Source organism: Arctopsyche grandis, chromosome 3 (genome assembly GCF_051622035.1).
Source record: "Arctopsyche grandis isolate Sample6627 chromosome 3, ASM5162203v2, whole genome shotgun sequence".
Lineage (NCBI taxonomy): Eukaryota > Metazoa > Arthropoda > Insecta > Trichoptera > Hydropsychidae > Arctopsyche > Arctopsyche grandis.
This window is the reverse complement of record NC_135357.1, coordinates 31909776-31929502: the sequence shown is the minus strand read 5'-3', so window position 1 is coordinate 31929502 and position 19727 is coordinate 31909776. Positions and strand designations below refer to the sequence as shown.

General features: G+C 35.9%; 3 protein-coding genes across 4 annotated transcripts in view; 2 read left to right on the top strand and 1 right to left on the bottom strand.

Moving 5' to 3' along the window:
* Window positions 1–283: 283 nt before the first annotated feature.
* Window positions 284–5040, top strand: LOC143909618 (transmembrane protein 234 homolog). The gene is made up of 4 exons (XM_077427693.1): window positions 284–481; window positions 2804–2949; window positions 3018–3177; window positions 3255–5040. The coding sequence occupies exons 1-4, from the start codon at window positions 466–468 to the stop codon at window positions 3317–3319; spliced, it is 387 nt and encodes a 128-aa protein (XP_077283819.1). The 5' UTR covers window positions 284–465; the 3' UTR covers window positions 3320–5040.
* LOC143909615 (three prime repair exonuclease 2) lies at window positions 438–2604 on the top strand. The gene has a single exon (XM_077427691.1). The coding sequence runs from the start codon at window positions 523–525 to the stop codon at window positions 1381–1383; it is 861 nt and encodes a 286-aa protein (XP_077283817.1). The 5' UTR covers window positions 438–522; the 3' UTR covers window positions 1384–2604.
* Window positions 4414–19727, bottom strand: part of blo (bloated) — a 107307-nt gene continuing 91993 nt past the window's right edge. For both annotated transcript variants that reach the window (XM_077427680.1, XM_077427679.1), the window contains 6 exons: window positions 9358–12218; window positions 8995–9285; window positions 7736–7921; window positions 6896–7614; window positions 6661–6776; window positions 4414–6414 (listed from right to left, as the gene is read on the bottom strand). In XM_077427680.1, the coding sequence (XP_077283806.1) occupies window positions 5696–6414; window positions 6661–6776; window positions 6896–7614; window positions 7736–7921; window positions 8995–9285; window positions 9358–11304 (3978 nt within the window). In that variant the 5' untranslated portion in view covers window positions 11305–12218 and the 3' untranslated portion in view covers window positions 4414–5695. The remainder of the gene's footprint in view (window positions 6415–6660; window positions 6777–6895; window positions 7615–7735; window positions 7922–8994; window positions 9286–9357; window positions 12219–19727) is intronic.

The following is a 19727-nucleotide window of genomic DNA, read 5'->3' as shown; positions in this document are numbered from 1 at the left end:
TCCATTAAATCGAAAAAAATCGAATCACGTGTTCGATGACATCACCGATCTACGGACGACGAACCATGCAACGAACGAACGAACCAAGGATACATATATATATATATACTCTTTCCAAATTATATATTAGATTAATCATACTCAAATAGTGGTGACATAGTAGGTAAGAAGGATTTTTAGCCAATTTTAATCGGGAACCGTTTCAACAATGAAATCAGATAAATTATCAAATTTTGATAAGAAACGATCGACTTGGTGTCACATATATTCAAGTCTGACCAGCAGTATTAAAGATTATTACGGGATCGAAATCGGGAACCTCTCGGTGCTAAACATAAACCCAACTTCCGAGTCACACTGCTGGCTATTTATTATTTCTACAGTTGGTATAAATGTCGTCATGTTTACACAAAGTAATGACACGTGTGGCTGCACTGTTTGTTTGACAAGTCGTCACTGACAGCTATGTCAGCCGACGTTGGTAAGAACAATCACTACACTTTCAAATGATTTAAATTCACCATGACGACGATCAATACGTTCATTTTCGTCGACTTGGAGACATCCGGCTTGCCATGGCAGGAAAGAAACCACACGCAGATAACGGAAATAGCCTTAGTATCCGTCAAACGAGAGCACATCCTCGTAAAAAGCTTCACAGCCCCTCGGGTACTGAACAAACTATCCCTGTGTTTCAAAACATCGATGAAAATAAGCGACAGGGTCGAGGAAATCACCGGTCTCAGCAACAAACTCCTCGACAAAGAGAACAGGTTCAACGAACAAGGCGCTTCACTCATAAAAGCATTCATCGAATTACAGATGTCTCCAGTATGTATAGTGAGTCATAATGGGTGCGGTTTCGATTTTCCGATATTGAGAGCCGAGTTCGCAAGGGTGAACGTCTCTCTGCCGGATGACGTGCTGTGCACCGACACGTTGCAAATGTTCCGTTGCATTTTGAAGGAATCCAACCACGTTCCCGTAATGGACGAGTTTGAACATTTCGATCTGTCTACGGACGATCTACAAGAGATCGACGCGTTGGAGAGGAAGCATTCGTCGGATCTCGAGTCTCTAGTCTGTGCGTCTCCGTCAAAGTTGTCCGTTGCTGATATGCAAAATGGCTCCGGAAAACGTTCTGCCGTTAAAGAAAAGAAGCCGCGGCAGAGTTTCAAGCTGATCGATGTTTATCGGAGGTTGCACGGCATAGTGCCAATGAGTTTGCACCGTGCCGAGAACGATTGCATGGCCCTGTTGGAGTGTTGCACGGTCAAGTCGACGGAATTCATCAATTGGTCTGCCGATCATAACATTCTGTTCAATCGGATCCCAAAGATGGAGGTCGGTGTTAAATTTTCCACGTGCTTCGTTCATTTGTGATCTCAGTTTCAGATTTTGGCTGTGTAATTAATTGTAGGACGAATTTGTTTACAGTGTATTTTAAAATTACACAGTATTGACGGGAATAATGATCAATTATAATTGTGAAATTTTTTTACAAATACAAGTATTCGTATTTAATTTTTACATATATTATAATAAGCAGTTTAGATCAAAAAAATTTAATTGATTGACGTGAATTATTAATTTTGTATAGGTATATATTTTTTTAAATTTATATTTTTAAAATATTGTGATATTTATCATACGTGGTATGTGGAAATTTCTCCACTTCCATCCGAGGCTGTGCAATAAAGAGATAAATTTTCAAGGACTGCGTCTTGGTTAAATCGAGTTCCAGTATTGGCCCTTTCATAGAATCATAAACAGGAATAGAATTATCTATGTGTAGGAATATAGCACCGAATCGAGATCGGTCAACTCATCCACGGCTCCATAAAACACAAGCTACCTTCCTATACGAAGCTGAAATATCTTCGCTCATACAAGGGCAAAGACACAATTCGACTCGCTCCATATAAACGATCTTGAACCTGCAAGAATCCCCAAAAGCATGATTCGCATATTCTGGAGATCAGCTATCCCACTCCTCCCAAGTCGAGCAACTACCTCCTTCGCCGTACTTTTATACTGAACATAAATAAAGATCCTCTTAAACATCAAAACATAAACCTCCCGTCGTTCATATGTATTGTTATATTTCTTATAACTATTAAATACAACGGTTGTTACTTACTAATATTATAAAGTGTGCGTCAAATTCTTTCAACAATTCTGAATATAATCAGTATACATAGTGCAAGATCTGAAATTTTTGAATTTGCAACAGAAATCAAAGCACTGGATTACAATATTGTAAATGTATAAAAACGCACAAACGCAATGATTTTAAATTATGATTATATTATGCAGTGCGATTGATTGCTTTCTGTTCGCTTTTGTTTTAAGAGCCATCATTATATATGCGATTTAATTTTGTAGTTATTTAATTTAGGTCTTGAAAGGATCATGTTTTAGTGTCAATCAAAAGATTGACTCGTTTTGTATTATATTTTATATTTCATTTTATAATAAGAGACAAAACCTTTAATCGGTTGCAACAGAATGATAATAATATATTTTTTTATTCAATTGATATATGTATGTAAAAATAGTGTGTTATTTTTATCAAATGATGTAATTTTTATAATAAAACTTTATATACCGCAATTCATACTTTTTGATTCACCCGATTATATATGTATACATCAATTTGCATACTTCGCCGATGACTCAATATGCAAACTTTCAACCGTTCAATGTCATCGCTCACGGACAACCAATTATATATACATATCTGCTAAACATACAGCACACTAATTACTTAAATAATGAGATCATACATTTTTATGAATTTTAGTTGTATATGTGGTGCTGGTTGCCGTTTTATGGGGCGGGTCAAATCCGCTGATAAGGCTCGCTTCCAAGAACATAACCGAAGTGCAAGCTGACTCGGCGATCGGTAGATTTCTGAAAGAGATCTTTTATCTCGTCACCAATTGGAAGGTAAATACGAGCGTTTGTCGATTTACTTAAATTAATGTTCGATTTAAATTGTTTATTTTTGTTTCCAGTACATCGTGCCGTTCTTGCTGAATCAATGCGGCTCCGTTCTGTATGTTTACGCTTTGCAACATGCGGCCTTGTCTTTCATCGTACCCGTGACGAATTCTCTCACGTTCATCTTCACCGTGATCTGCGGCTGGATCTTGGGAGAGGAACGGCCCAATTTTGGTATTCGTCATATGTATACATATCATGTATTGAATCCGATGATGAACCGTTTGAATGATGACATTTTTATTTTTCAGATACGCTTCTCGGAATGGGATTAGTGTTGACCGGGACTACTATATGTTGGTTCGATAAAACTTAGCTTGAATGTATATACATATGTATATTAAGATCATATTTGAAGACTGATATCAAATTTTGGATCAATCGAAGTACTGTATTTTATTAGATTAGAGCTTTTCATGTGTAAATAGCGATGATTCATTGCAAGATTAAATTGTTAAAGTATGTTGAATATGAGTAGGACTTTTAATCAATGCTTTTCTTTATATGTTTGTATACAAAGAAGCTGTTCATTTATATAGAAAGAGTGCTGGCTAGGGGTTTTGTAGGGCCCTCGGAAAAGTTATACCTCTCAAAAAAAAAATTTGTGGCAACCGGAAGTGACAGTTTACTATTTTACTATTTTTTCGACCCTTTAAACATGTGTGCCCATCACGAAAAAATTCAAATATAATACTTGAATCAATGTGATGAAAACAAAAAAAAATTATTAAATTGAATAAACCGGAAGTGGGATTTTTTCCTCTTAGAAAAGTCAAAAATGTTGTGACCACACGATTTTTTCCACACCCCTGAACGCATCAAGCTGAAAATTTATATTTGTATTATTTATGTACTAGACTTAGAGCTGATACGGTTTTGGTCAAAATTCGTAAACAAAATTCGGAAGTAGTATTTTTTTTTAAACAATATTTCATTATTTTATTTTGACCTTTTAAATTATTTTTATCTTCTTAATATATAATGTGTTTAATATTTATAGTGATTTTAAGTAATAAAAAAAATTTGAACAAAATCTGACAACCGGAAGTAGAACTTTTGTCTTGTGCGAGTTTCCCTACATTTGCGTTCAATTTGTATCGAAAATGCTCTCATAGCCGGTATGTGTGAACGTGTATATTTATTTTGTTTTGTAATCTTCTTATATTCCTGTAATAAATGGATACAGTCGTGGGTTGGTCACATCCGAAATTTTTTATTAAAAGCAATACCTTTATATTATACATTTCTATATACCGAGTTAGAGATTACGAATTGAATTTGTTATAAGTTTTGAAAAGATAAAATACAATTTTTTTCAATGTGCTGGGCCTAACAGAATCCGGAGAAACCAACGTTTGAGTCGGGGCTGAACATTCTATCATTATAATAATAAATGTATGTGTTTATTTTGGATTACGTTTATTCTTACAACATTCCAAAAAGCAATAGGTTTATTAGATTGGTAAATTACATATGACTCGTTGTTACAATCATCGTCGTTTGAATGACAAAATAGTAAAAAAAATTGCATATCTTATACAATATAAAAATATATCAACTATGGTTAATTTTTCAATTAAAATTAGTAATATTACACATAAACTCGTTAGAAATTAAATTATAAAACAAAAAAAATCACATAAGGCATAAACGAATACATATCATGTATGTATGTATATTAAAAAAAAACAAATTGGTTATTTTAAATAAAAGGAAATAATATGATTCATTTGTTTGTTTCTAAACTAGCTGCCTTTTAAATTTGGAATGTTTCTCATTTGTTTATTAAAAAATATATGTAGAAAGAAGGCAAGAAAAACTTCAGATCAAACGTATCTAATTCCGTTCTAACGCTATGGCACAATTTTATAATATACATTGCTTTCGACTTTTCTGAAGTCTTAAGTACGTAATCTACACTCGATATGTACACAAATTTGCGCAAATCATAACACCGAAAGGGACATCCGTTTTGCATTTTGCATTCCGTACACTTCTTGTATAATAAAATTTCCATCATTAGATTCAAATAGATAGATAATCAAAAAAAAAAAAAAATAATGCAAAATTGAACGCTATTTACAAAACATGCTTATTAAATAAAATAATATTACATATAAAAGAACCTGTCATACTTGTAATTTTAATAAAGGCACGACTTCATGGCACCTGAATCACTTAAAAGAAATCACACGTGCGTAGGTAACTGCGTTTGTACGGGATGAAGCGGAAACAATTACACGATTGGCATTCGAAAATAAACGCTTTAATTGAAAAGTATACATTCACTAGCTAAGCAAAGTATATACGATTAAAAGCAAAGTTATCTCTTTTGAAAATGTGACGTCAATACGTTGCCGATCATCACATTCTTTGAAATTTGTGTTATTCAATTGCTATGTTCATTCTAAAGTTACCAATCGTCTGATTGTTTTCACCTCATCCCGTATAATATGTATGTAGTAATTTTTCAAAAGCATTGTTAATTAATTTTTACATTGTAATGGAAATAGTTAATAGCTTTTGAACAGTTTTTTTAAATAAATATTTTACTTTGAATGTGTTATAAAACAGAGACCGATATTTCATAACGTATACAATGTAAAATGTAATCTATAAGAATTGAAAGTCGCATTGGACTCGTCGTTGATAAAAATTATTAGTAATAATATTAATGTGAATTATAAATTAATTAATAGACTCGGCTTGGATTTTCAATCTTCTTGCTCTTCTTCGATATTCTGAACCATCCTGCTGATTTGTTCGGATCTTTTGGCATAGAAATGGACCTGGCTAGTTTCTCTCTCTCGATAGAGCTACGTTTCGTGCCCTTCGGCGGCGATTCTCTACTAAGAACTTCAGTCGACATGCTCTTCTTATAATTCCTATCTCTCAGGTCACTCCTGGTCTTCGACATGGTATTGAAATGCTGACTGCCTAGATTCTCTTTACTGCTGGCGTGGCCAGATCTTAGCTTGTCCGTTTTTCTGTTGAGAGTGCTGCTCGACGTTGACTTCTTTCTATCTTCCGTCTTGTTCAAGTGCCTCGTGAGCGTTGAGCTTCCGGACTTCGGAGGAATAGTTCTCTCTTCACTGGGACGTACGTCGTATTTGGACGTTGTTAAGTTTCGCGTCGAGTTTGATTTGTTTTTGTTGAAGCCGAACGTCGACTCGTTCTTGACGGGCGTCGACGTCCTCGACGATTTCTCCGAACGCTTCATCGTCGATTGGTGTCCGCTTTGAGAGTAGTTTATGTCTTGGCCTTCGCGATAGTGACGAGGCTTCCACGGAGCCAGGACTGAAAAAGATCTCGATACTGTTTTGACGTGCGGATTCAACGAGGAGTTCACCGATGACACGTCGTCTCTAGATTTGCCTCTCGATATGCGACCCTTGCTGGGAATATCTCCAACTGAAATTTGTGAATGAAAGTATTAGTATAAATGATTTTCAAACGATAAATATAAAAATAGATTTATATTTGCCAAGCAGATCTAATCCACATCGGTAAAATTTTCATCACTGCAACTGTACTGTTACTTTTATAAAGTTTGTTTTTATCTTGTATAGGAAAGTTTCATGAAGTTATTGTTGCTAAATGATTAGTAATCGTGTGGGTTAGATCCTTTCTGATTAAAATGTGAAATCTTTGAATTACCCGTAGCTGCATGAAGGTATACAGTGCTCCGTTGAGATTGATGACTTGAATCACCTTCAGTGCTGCTGTCTGCTGGACTCGTGGCTCCAGCTGCTGGTACTCTACGTCTCCTTGATCTGAAATTTCGTAGTTAAAATCCTATGAACTTGCTTTAAACTGTTTAAATAATCTTACATACATACATATCCAATATGTGCTTAAAAAAAAATACTTAAAAATATTTAAAAATCCTAACCTCAATTCACTTTTGCTTCCCATCAATTCCGGTTTAATTCCTCTTAGATCATTTTTGCTTGTATGCAATTCTGGCAAATAAGTCCTATTATCATCCACTAAATCACCGCGACTTCCGTGATAGGTCTTCGGCATGCTTTTAGATATCTTAGGCGCACTGTGACTTCTAGATCTCCTCTTATCCCTCAAAGGACTCATTGGAGGCTTCCTATCGCCCTTCATAGCATCACTTTCGTTCTTATAATCGCGACCGTTCTCCTTATAATACTTTTCCCTTTCCTCAAACTGACTCTCGGTCTCTGAATTGCTGTGAATTTCAGAAATATTATGCAAATCGCGCCTGTTTCCATTATACTTTTCTTTATTGTAACTGTTTGCGAGCAAGTTTTGCCTGGAATCCAATCCGTTCTGCAGATTGGTCAGAGAAGAGCTTCGGTGGCCGTCGTAGCGCTCCGTCCTATCGAGGGCATGGACCGAACTGGACAGACTCTTGCCATTTCTAGTCAGCGTCCTATTTTGCGACTCGATTTTGGCACTAGCATTGCTGGACCGCTTACGAAGCGTCGTTTGGTTTTTGGAACTGCTGCCGTTGGACTCTTGGTCGGTGTCTCCGAAGAAACGCAAACTCTTCGTCGGAGCCTTGCTACTGTTAGGAGTGTATCTCTTCGGCGTAAAGTTGGACTCTTCTTCCGTCGTAGTCAACACACTATCCTTCTCCACCTAAAATGTGAAAATTTCACTTTAAATATACGTATGAATCAAAGCTTAGAACACATTCGGTCAACTACTGGTACGACTGCTATTGCTACTACTACTGGGTATTTAGTTATTGGGCGCGAACCTTCGACGTTTTGCTTTTGTTCTTCGACAAGCGGTCCAAAGATTTGAACCATCCGTTTGTGGAGGACACGAGGGGTTTTCTAGGCGTGTCTTTCCTTTGGACGGTGGGTTTTTCTACGGGTCTTCTCGGCGGACTAGGCGAGGGACTAGGGGTGGCCATTCTACGTCTTTGACTGTAATCGTAATCCTGCAATATTTTGGCAATATGGTTCTGTGTATTCAGTTCTTTAATAATACAGTGTAATGATTCAACTTCGGGTATTGAATTGTAACAAAGCATACATAGTTGCAGTTTGATTCTAACGACTGATTTTTCATTTTGCTGTCTATATATATTTTATATGTCTTTTCAAACAATGGCCTTTTAAGCGACACAATAATTGTATTTGATTGTATATAATAAATCAGCTCGTTTAAAATAAGGCATTGATATTTCTGAAACGGATATAAATTTGGAACAAAATAACTATCTGACCTTATTATTACTGTTCAAATATTTAATAAATATTACTATTTAAAAAAGAAAAAGAGTATGAATATTATATAAGATTAAAATAATTACTTCTATGCTAGTAGAATTTTATTATAATATTTTAAATTGTATTCTAGATGCCGAGCCACTTCATCGTGTCAAAAATGTTTACTATTTGCTATATAATGAAGTTTTTTTTTGGGAAAGGTTATGCTAAAATTTTCTTATAAGCTTCCAGAGAGGATAGAATGGATTAGTATTTTTACATATGATATATTTACAATGTAGGTACATACGAATTTTGAACGAAAAATATTTTTATATATTCCTTTTGAAGCATACGAAATATATTTATATTATATAGTCGTTGTTATCTTAAGGCTTTTATAGAAATAGAATTGCCGTCATTCAGGTATTAGAATGTGCTCAAAATCGTGTATAATAAAACTGTATATGCATAATATATAGACCCGTTTAGTATAAGTATATACATCACTCAATTATCAACTTCCAAACCTTTAGCATTGACATTATACTAGTCATTTGATACATATTAATTAATTTATTATCCTTATCGTCAGATTGAAGTTCATAGCTCTCTAAAAACATCGACTGGTTATAATTGAAACTGCCAACAGACTTTCAAGGTTAACTAGCTAATTCTTATTGCCAATGTGTGTGTGTGTTTTGTTTTTCTGTATTAATATTATTTCTATATTAGCGACATTTTTGCAAGGTTGTTATGTGTTTTTTAAGTTAATTCTTTGATGCGTTTGAATTTCTCTCACCATAGCGGAGGAGTCTTCGTCGTCTCTGTACTTTGACGTCCTGGAATGTCTAGCAATGCTGAGACTGTTCCTGGATTCACTCTCCAAGTCTGAATGCTTAGAAAGTCTTCCTCTGCGCGAATCGATCACATCCAAATCTTCCGAAGATCCCCTATATTCAGTATAACGTCTTCTTAAATCTTCTTCTTTGACCATTGCGTTGTTATCCTGAACTCTCGTTTCGTTCGCTTTGTATTTTTCTTTGTCCTTTTTGCTCTTCTTGGAAGAGTCACGGGAAAAGAGCTGCTTCATCTAAAATTTAAAAGCTCAATAAATTAAATCGACTTATTTTAAATACTAATACTAAATGCCAAGTTTAAGTACCTTCTCCAAACCGCTTATCTTCTTTACTGCTTTTGGAGGCTTTGCATCAACTCTGTGCAGCGTGGTCCGTTCCTCAAACTTATCTAACCTGGGATCGTAGAAGGAACCGTCGTCGATGCTTCTCTCCCTGTGGATGAACTCTTCCCGTCTCGCTGCACTTCTTCTGTAATCCATGCTATCCAAATTGAATTTGCCTTTAACAGGCGAGCAGTTGTCTTCGGTGTGCTGTCTTTCACTTGCGATCAGGAGAGACGATGCGAATCCTTCGTCTTCGCTCTCGTTCCTCGGCTCGCTCTTGGGCTTTCTTCCGTGGTAGTCTTTGGAAGAAGATGGAACAGCTCCTCTCGAGTGTATATCGCCGTTCGAATCTTTCCTATAGTCGTTCTCGATTCCGGAATCAGCGAACTTGTTGTCGCGATCCCGATCGTTGTCGTATCTACTCCGCGAGGACTCTGGACCTGACGTCTCCTCGCCATAGTCCTTCTTGCCGTTGGAATCCTGCTGACGCAGGGACCTCGAACTTGTCTGCTCGAGATAATCGTCACTCATCCTATAATGCTTATCACTCTTATTGTGACTTTGCCTTCTCAGTGAATTGTGATAAGTTTCTGGTCTACTCGGATCGTACTCGTCCCTGTTTTCATTGAATGCATCGGCTCTCTTCTGGGCTATTTCCGGATTTGAAGCGTAGTGGTCTCTATTGCTTCCGAACTTTTCATGCTTGTGCTTATACCTGGAGGTCGAATTCAGACCGTCCTGACTAGATGTATACGCTTTCTTGTACTTTCTATCCTCCGGGGAATATCTAGGACCACTAGCTTGGGAATCTAAACTTGGAGGCTCGTAATCAGGCTCTGGTGGAAAATACCTAATATGTTTCTGGGAGAAATACTTTGTCTCGCGGGGTTCTTCAGCTAATCTTTTATCTATAAACTCCCTGCGATCCAGCTCCTTTGCAGACACAGGCTCAAACATAGAGGTGTTTGGATTGAATTTTGATTTAGCTCTATGTTCGTTTCTTGTCAAAGTTCCATCTCGCTCTTTTTTCACTTCAGACGTATACTTCTCTGAAAATCCGGACGCAACGTTTTCACTATCTTTGAAATATCTCGCTGACGTTTCGTTAACATACTTCCTCGTAGTTTCTATGGGGCTGGCTTCCTCGACGAAATCTTTCTCGGGAGTGTATCTCGTATTTCCAGGACTAGTTTGGTCACGATTCCTCCTCGCATTGAACCTGTTCTCTAAAAGTTCCCTTCTATAGCTCAAATCCGCCTTCTTGTCGAACCTCGAATCATCGGGTTCGGCGAGACTCTCACGCCTTCTCGCATCCATACCATCTCCTCTTCCACGCAAGTCCTTCAGATCGTAATCGTCCGGAGGGTACTCGTTTTCATACTCCAATTCATCACCCACAAATTTGTGGTTCCTGAACTCTTTGAATCTCGGAGTTATAGGACTGTCCTTGACGTGATATGAAGTGTCGTCAAAGTTTCGATAAGAGTAGTCGGTCTGATCGCGATACTTCATCCTAGTATCTTCGTAGCCCAAGCCTTCATCTTCGTCTGAATTGTGTCCAAATTTTTCGCGAGGCACTGAGGTATGTATCGTCTGCTTTGAACCACCGCGTACTCCATTGTCCCCGCAAACTACTTGGGCGTATATAATACCTCGATTTGAATCCTCGTTCATTTTGTTTATTGGAGACGGAGGTCTGTCTGGACTGAGGGACCTCGCGTACAGGTTCGGATCAGGACTTACACTGGTGGGTTTTGTATAAGAGAAAGGTTGGTTGTTGTTGTGAGCTGCAGCACTGGGAGATATTATTATATTGGTCTTAGGAGGAGGAGAATACTTGTCCTGGTTCAGAAACTTCACCATCGTGTCTACCGCCTGTCCTTTGGTGAGCGGCAGTTTATCTGGCGGCTTCTGACTGCTATGGATCATATCCGAAGGTTTCTCTTCGTTTAAACTGTGCTCAATCAAATCGATGGTATCTTTTATCGATCGCTTGATTGGAGCTTTCGCGTTGTCTACTTCGTCGACTAAAAGTCGCTTTTGTAGACCACTTTTTGATTTGGGTAAGGTGTCGAAATGCTTGCGAACTTTCGGCCGTTCCTCTTTCACACGCTTAGATCTAGCCGGAGGCTTTGGATCTTTAGTCCTGGGAGGTTTCTCTATGGGATTTACTTTATAGTTTTTGGGCGGTTGGGCTGTTTTCAAGGTGACCTTTTCTACCCCTGTATCGTTTTTTACGTCTGTCACTTTTGGTTTGAAATAATCGTCCGCTTGGTTTATTTCAATGATCGGCGACAGTTGTGACTTTTTTCCAATGACTGAATTTAAATATTCTTCTGATTCACTTCCAGTTCTTTTTCTAATTGTTCTGATTGACGAGGATTTTAGATCGCTCACGTCACTCTTGCTGCGTTTGACTATTGGGATTTTCGGTGTGGAAGTTTGATCTTGATGGGCGGGTTGGTTCGAGTCCTTGTCAGGTCGTTTGAACAGGTTAAGGAGTGTGTTGTTGCTGTTTCGTCTGTTCTTCTTAGCAGTTACATCGCTGGTAGAACGGTTCAGAGAAGAGCGTAGGGTTTTGGTAGGTAGCTCTGTGGTGACTCCCAACTCCTCGCTACGTCTTCGTAGTGGTGGTGCGAGCAGCTGAGCGTCAGGCCTGTGCTTTTTTCGTGTGGGTAGCGAGAAAAACTTGTCTGGAGACGATGTGGAGGAACAGCGAATAGAAGAGGCCTGGGCCAAGACCTTGGCTGCCTCTTGGGCGAGTGCTTCTCGGGAGAGGCCGGCCAGAGGCTGCCGGCGCACTCCGTCACCCCCTGGAGGACCCGAAGCTGTCCTGTTGGGTGCTGAAACAACAATTAAAACATCGGTCAGGTCTCAGTTTACTAAAAACGATTGATGATTCTTCGATTCAAAGCGATCATCTTTCAGATTTTTTTCTGAAATAAATTACTTAAGCACCTTCACTTATGAATTAGTTGAAAATGTGCTTAAAGGTACGCTGAAACTATGGAGAAAATAGTGGAAGAAAATAAATTTGAACTTATTGAAGATTAAATTATTAGTCAAGGTCATCCGGGACGTGTGAAACAATGCATACCCACCCATACAACACTGAGCTTAGTACCCGGCGAAGGCACGGCCGCCGGTCTAATCCATCCTGCACGTGTAAAGGCGGGTTTATTATATAGATATGTTAAAGTTTGAAGTATATCTTCCAGTTGTAATTTATTTTAACTGATTGGAATATATTCCGTCTAGCCCACGTTGTTTCATATGGCGAATTACATTACAACTGGTCAAAATATATTACAATTGAAAATACAGTTCAACTATAAGTTGGTACCAGATTTGATGGAGAGGTTAGGTTTTCGTGAAAATGTCACTCAACTAGTAAATTGAGTTGGAAAGTCACATTTTTGTTTTGACCTCATTCTTAGAGTTATCGTAATACGATACTCATTACCATAATTCGTAATACCTAGCAAATATTAACGCATTATTGAATTCTAAAGTACTAGTAAAAATATCTGGCGCACATTGTTGAAAGTGTATTTGCGCTTTTAGAGATATAATATACTAGTTGTATTGTATTCGAATATGGATGACCTGAAACGTCAGTTGGAATATATTACAACTGAAAATACACTTCGATTGTAATATATGTAACGTATGTACATATATAATATGATAAGAAAAAAAACGAATTTGCAGTTTGAAGATGACATAAGGTGTGTTTGCAGCATGTTCAAAATAGCATCAATACTTGAATATCAAGTCAAATCTAAGGTCCTTATTTATAAGATTAAATGTTGTCACCAAAATAATGTAGCTTGCATATTACAAAATAGATTTTTTTAAATTAACTTTTAATGTATTTGGGAAAGACGGCATAGTCGATGGACTTAATTTTATATTTTAATACCTAGAAAAAGCCATGGTATTAAACTTGTACAAACCTATATAAATTGATAGATTATAAATTTTTGAATTAATATTTAAATAGTGGTGGCATAATGGGTAGGATGGTTTTTGTGAATTTGACGAGGAACCGTATCAATAATAAAATCAGATAGATTGGCAAACTCGAATGGGAAATAATCGACTTGGAGTCACAAAGATCCAAGTCTAACCAGAAGCACTACAGAAATACTTGAAAAAAACTTACTTTCAACTGAGTTCAATCCAAGGATCGAACCCGACAACCTTTTGGTTGAATCGATCGGTTTTGATCGAACACGACAACCGAACTACATATGTATACTGCTGGCTAATTTTAATTGATTGATTTAATGATTATTTGTAAATATATGTTTCATTACATGTATCTTTTCTTGGATAGCGACTCAAAAAGGTCAAGAAACCCTGCCATAATATAAAGAATAGTACGTAAAGTAATCTATTGTTTTAACACATGTTACGACCATATTCTAAGAATAATATGTGTACATAGTTGAATAGGCACTTCGTAAATAATTATTATAGTTATATTTACCTACATATATACAAATATATTACAAATGCGGAAAATGATTATAAATCATCCATTTATTATTTGAAATGTGAAGAAAACTCTTACAATGTAAAGCTTTATATGAAACATTTTCATGTAATCATAAATACATTGAATCACTTAAAGATAAGGTGACCATATAAAAGGGATAAAAAATTGCCATATAAAAAAAATTGCCCCTCCCCTCTCATAAAAAAATGTATTGCATGGCCAAAAATTTTATAATTTTTCCCTCAAATAACCATTAATATTGGAACTATATATTTTTTTTCAGAATATACAATTCTTGTGTACAAGGAAAATAGAAAATGGATTTTTTTTCTGAAACGTGTAAAATTAACAAATAAAATTGCTGCAAGTTCTACAAAAAGATTTACTTTTTATGTGCAACTGAAAGTTTTCATTTATTCTTTTTTTAAGTACTTAATATAATTTTCCTTAGAACTTACGTTTCTTCAAAAGAATAAAATGTAACAAGATTAAAAATTAAATATAATATAATATTGTATTTTACAGTTATTTAAAAATAATTATGATTAAAATGATTTATTTTAATCAAAATATTTAAGTGTTTCTTTAAAATGAATATAAATATGTATTGTACGTATATTTATATTGTTGCGTAGAGGTGGGTTCAGGATCCAAATGAAAGGCCAAAGCCGCATTTATTCAACGATCCCAGAGATCCACATGGAATCACCGCTCACTCCAGAATAATCTGATCTATCATGTGTACCTCCTTATAAAGGACAAGTTGCCCAGCACAGCTTTCCCGATCTTTCTCGTCTAAGCACATAAAGGTCTATCCCGGTGAGTCTATTATTTACTCGCCCTGGTCTGTGAGAACTCCAGCGAATCCTTTATTCGGACACTTGAGTCCCGTTGGCCTAATTCGGGGTCTCTATTGTTCACCCACGAACCCACTTAGATAGTGAATACTCTCTTTCATGTTCCCACGTTACAATATAATAATATTTGTATTTGGGAAACAAAATGGATTTGGAAAAACGAGGAAAAATATGAAATTAAAAACAGTAACAGTAAAAAAATTATTCTGTGTATCAGTAAATGGACAAAACAGGACGTAATAAAATTATTATTTTGAATAAAAATATCAATAATTTTATTTTACTACCGCCATCTATGTATGTATGTTTAAAACTAAAAACTGGATAAACGTCAGGCACTTTTCAGAAATTCAAATTTCAAACGCGTCTAAAACGATATTTTTTCTCCATCGTAATGGCGGAGGATACATTTAATTATATTGATGAGCATAATGAGCAATATGGCAAAGTATGAAAACGATCGGATAAGAGCCAAATTTTTTCCTGAATTGTAATCGTAAGTGAAGTATAAAAGAGGTATGTAATAATAATAAAAAAGGGACGGTCTAAGGGATAGTCTCCCAACTTCAAAGAGACTAAATACTAAACAAATTTTGACAATTTCGCAATGACCGAAAGTACATAATTTCAAACAGCAGCACGTTAGAATACCAATAGTACTGACAAATAAACGAAATTCCTACCCATCACCCGTCACTTTAATGGAAATATATATTCATTGGGAATAAATAAATAGGTGTTTGCGTCTAAGTATGCGAAATTTAGCATATTTTTATTTAGAAATAGGCAGGTAACGTTTTAATATACCTAGTCCGTGTGGTATAACGACCGCTCCAAACAGGATTTCAGCGTAAACTGTTGATAAAAAGGCGCTAATTGTATTTGATGTTTGTATAACCGGATTAGAATATTGTTGTACGCGTATATATGCATATGCAAATACATATATGTACGTATGCATGGTAAAAAATGGCTTTTTAAATTTGTTGCCAAAATCTTAGGACGACCGTAAAAAACCTATAATGCCTACAATATGGAGATTTGACGCTCGTCGATCATAGCTCGATTTAAAGGCGATTAACATTAATTAATTTTTTTCTGCAACGATGCAAAGCTCTTCTCAAACTGTATATCTTTACGATGTATTATTCAACATATGAAGTAATGCTACGTAGTTCGACTTCATCGTATGAAATCCTTTGAAAGTTCGTTATTGTAAATCTCGGTTTCGATTTATCAAATTGAATTGACGTGTACGTAGTCTATCATCTTGATTTATCATTGATATTATTATGCTACATTCTTAGTGAAGCTTTTTCATATGACAGTGGATTAAGTCCGTTTGAAATCGTAAATTCAATTGACTATTGAAGCAGTATTTTTGAGTTACGTTTACACAAACAATCTATATATTTACATATATATACTATGAATGTCTGTCTCGTATAGGCTCCTAAATAACTCAACCGATTACGATGGAACTTTCAGGATTTGTTGTATGTATGTCCGGGAAGCTTACTGTAAAAAAAAATTGACCAAAAACGGGAACGGAAACGGGAAAAACGGGAATGAGTGGCATTGCAACGCAATAATTTCAAATGTTTTCGCGTCACGACCTGCGTTGTTAGGGTAAAATAAACAAACAATTGAATAATTTCAAATGTGTTCGCTCCCTGCATTTTGCCGACGAATGGAAATGGAAACGAGAACGGAAATTGCATGAGTTATTGTGGCATTGCAACGCATGCCGGATTCAGCTCGTATATTAAAAACTGAACTCTTCAATGTTAACGTCTTTGCTTTAGAATTGTTCCTATCCGCAGTGTATTACTTATACTGGGTTGACACGATACGAGTGCATTCAGACCGAGTCTGTTAAATCACTCGGACGTTACTCATAACGTGGCAATGTTTACTATAAAAATAATAGTCTGGAAGTATTTTTACTAAAAAACTGAACTCTTCATTATTTCAGTTAAACCAGGTTGACATGATACAAGTGCATTCAGACCGAGTTTATTTATTTAATCACTCGGACGTTACTCATAACGTGGCAACGTATACAAACAACGTTTACTATAAAAACAATAGTCTGAAAGTTTTTTGCTAAAAAACTGAACTCTTTATTGTTTCAGTTATATTAGGTTGACACGATACGAATGCACTCAGACCGAGTTTGCTAATTTGGTCACTCGGACGTTACTTGTGACATGGCAACGTGCACAAACAATGTTTACTAAAAACAATAGTATGAAAGTTTTTGTGATAAAAAATTTAACTCTTCATTGTTTCAGTTATACCAGGTTGACATGATACAAGTGCACTCAGACCGAGTTTGTTAATTTAATCACTCGGACGTTACTCATAACGTGGCAACGTATACAAACAATGTTAACTATAAAAACAATAGTCTGAAAGTATTTTTGCTAAAAAATTGAACTCTTCATTGTTTCAGTTATACCAGGTTGACATGATACGAGTGCATTCGGAACGTGTTTGCTCATTTGGTCACTCGGACGTCACTTGTAAGTGACAATGTACACCAAAAATTTTTACTGAAAACACTAGTTTGAACGTATTTTTGCTAAAACCTGAACTCTTCAATGCTAACGACATTTTTTGCTTCAGAACCTTTTCTATCCGCAGTGTCTCGGTAATACCAGATACCAGAGTGCACTCGCATCATGTCAATCCGCTATTGCTGAACTGTTTGCAAGAAGATTTGCAAGAAGAAGATGTTTATAAGAATATATATATATATATATATATATATATATATATATATATATATATATATATATATATATATATATATATATATATATATATATATATGTATATATATATATATATATATATATATATATATATATATATATATATATATATATATATGTATTTAAATATATATTCAAAAGAATAAGATAACCTTCATCCAGATAAAAAAAATGGTTTTGGTTATGCAATTCTAACTGATTTCAATATATGTATTGTAACATTATGTGATTATGTGGTTTGTGCTCGTCGGTTCCCGGAAAATTGCACTAAACCGCACTGAATAGTGGCGCAGATTCGAGAAGTCCTAATTTTCAAAGGCGCTCAAAGAGAACTTACGCAATAGAATTCCACAAAAAAAGTTTAGAATAACATACAAATACCCCTTAACGCTTTTTTGTGGAATTCTAATGCGTTAGTTCTCCTTGAGCATCTTTGAAAGTTTGGATGTCTCAAGAGTGCAACTATTTCGAGTGCATTTTGCCAGTCACCGTGCTCGTCGACCACTGGTTTACTAGCACTGATCACCTGATCACTAGTCACCGGAGCCTGAGGGGGCCGTGTATTGTTCAAAGGTTGTAAATGCATTGTTAAAGGTTTGCCGAACAATGGATAGCACTGTGACTATCCTACCTCTACTGATCACGCATTCGCGTCAAAAAGGCCTCAGCGTATGAATAAACTACATATGTATGTACATATGAATGTACATAAAACAACCTTAAAACAAACCTTTAAAATACGAATTTTATTAAATTGTCCCTCTTTTGATATAATCAATTTTGTTCAACAGCACATTCTCGAAAGTCTGAATCAGTAATAAAATATTTAGGAGAAACGTTCGATAAAAGAATGAGATGAGCACCTCACATTGAGGCTGCGAAATGCAAGGCGATGCGGAGTATATCCTCAATATACTCAATATATAATAGCCAAAGTTCTTTATCAACTCAAAATAAAATAAAATTATATCACGTGCTCATATTATCATTATTAACCTATGCTTCACCTGTATGGAATAACGCCTCGAATACTAACCTTTCCAAGCTCCAAATAATACAAAATAAATCCCTAAAAATAATTTATAATACACCCATATATACTAACTTGAAAAAACTGCATGCCATATATAATATTCCGTTTGTTACATACAATACTAACAAACAAACCAGTAGATTATATGACAGAATCATTAATAACCATACTAACACACTTGTGAAGAGTCTCGGTGATTACAACAAAATGTCTATACCCTTCAGGTATAACACACAGATTATCTAAACACAATCTGCTTTAGATCCTCGACTTTAGAGAGTCTTTAATTAATATTATGTATTAGATGTATTATGAGCATTTATAATAATTGTAAATAGGTTTTTGAGCTCTTTTTCCTATTAAGCTGTACATTAACATTAGAATAATATAATATTATGATTACTAACAAAATTAAATCAAAATTGTAAAATAGAAAATTATCAGTAGATCAGTAGCTATTACAATAGATATAAGATGTATTTTGAACATAATTTAGTAATAATAAAAAGCATTTAAAAATCAAAATATCAAAGACTTTTTATGGTCTATTTATACATGCGAAAAAGGTTCGTCAGCCATGCGCGCGTTCAAACAAATAGGTTTCCGCAAGTTCTGAATTCATTCACGTATATAGAGTCACAGTTTGCGTGTTTGTCGATGTCGTCACCGCCAGAATTAACATTTGCATGTGTCAACATCGCACAAAACTGCTGATGGTCAGCAAATTCTCGCGGCGGAGGTTATTGACAGTGGTACAGTGTCGACTAAAAACACCGACAGACAATTAGCCCAATCCAAGATGGACGCAATCAAATTGCACACGGCCGCGTTATCCAACACCACCGCCATCATCATCATCATCATCAACGTGTAGCGAAGCAGAAAAACTGCTAGGTATTGCGAGGAAAGAATTATTGAGTCATCGCCAAGTTCCACTTTCCTTACAAGGTGGAGACACACTTCTTGTCGACCGGTAAAATAATTGCACTTTAAAAACATTTAGAAGTGAAAATCGTCTGGTCCAAGCAGTGGTCCGCGAGAACGTGGGTGCTCACCCAGAGATCCAGCTCACGTCAAAGGGTCTCAGCGTTGAGATGATGACCAAAAACGGAAGTCGACCTTCATCCAGCGGCCGTCTATTTTTTGCTTTTTGTTATTGTTGTCGCTGATGTTGCTGCTGCTGC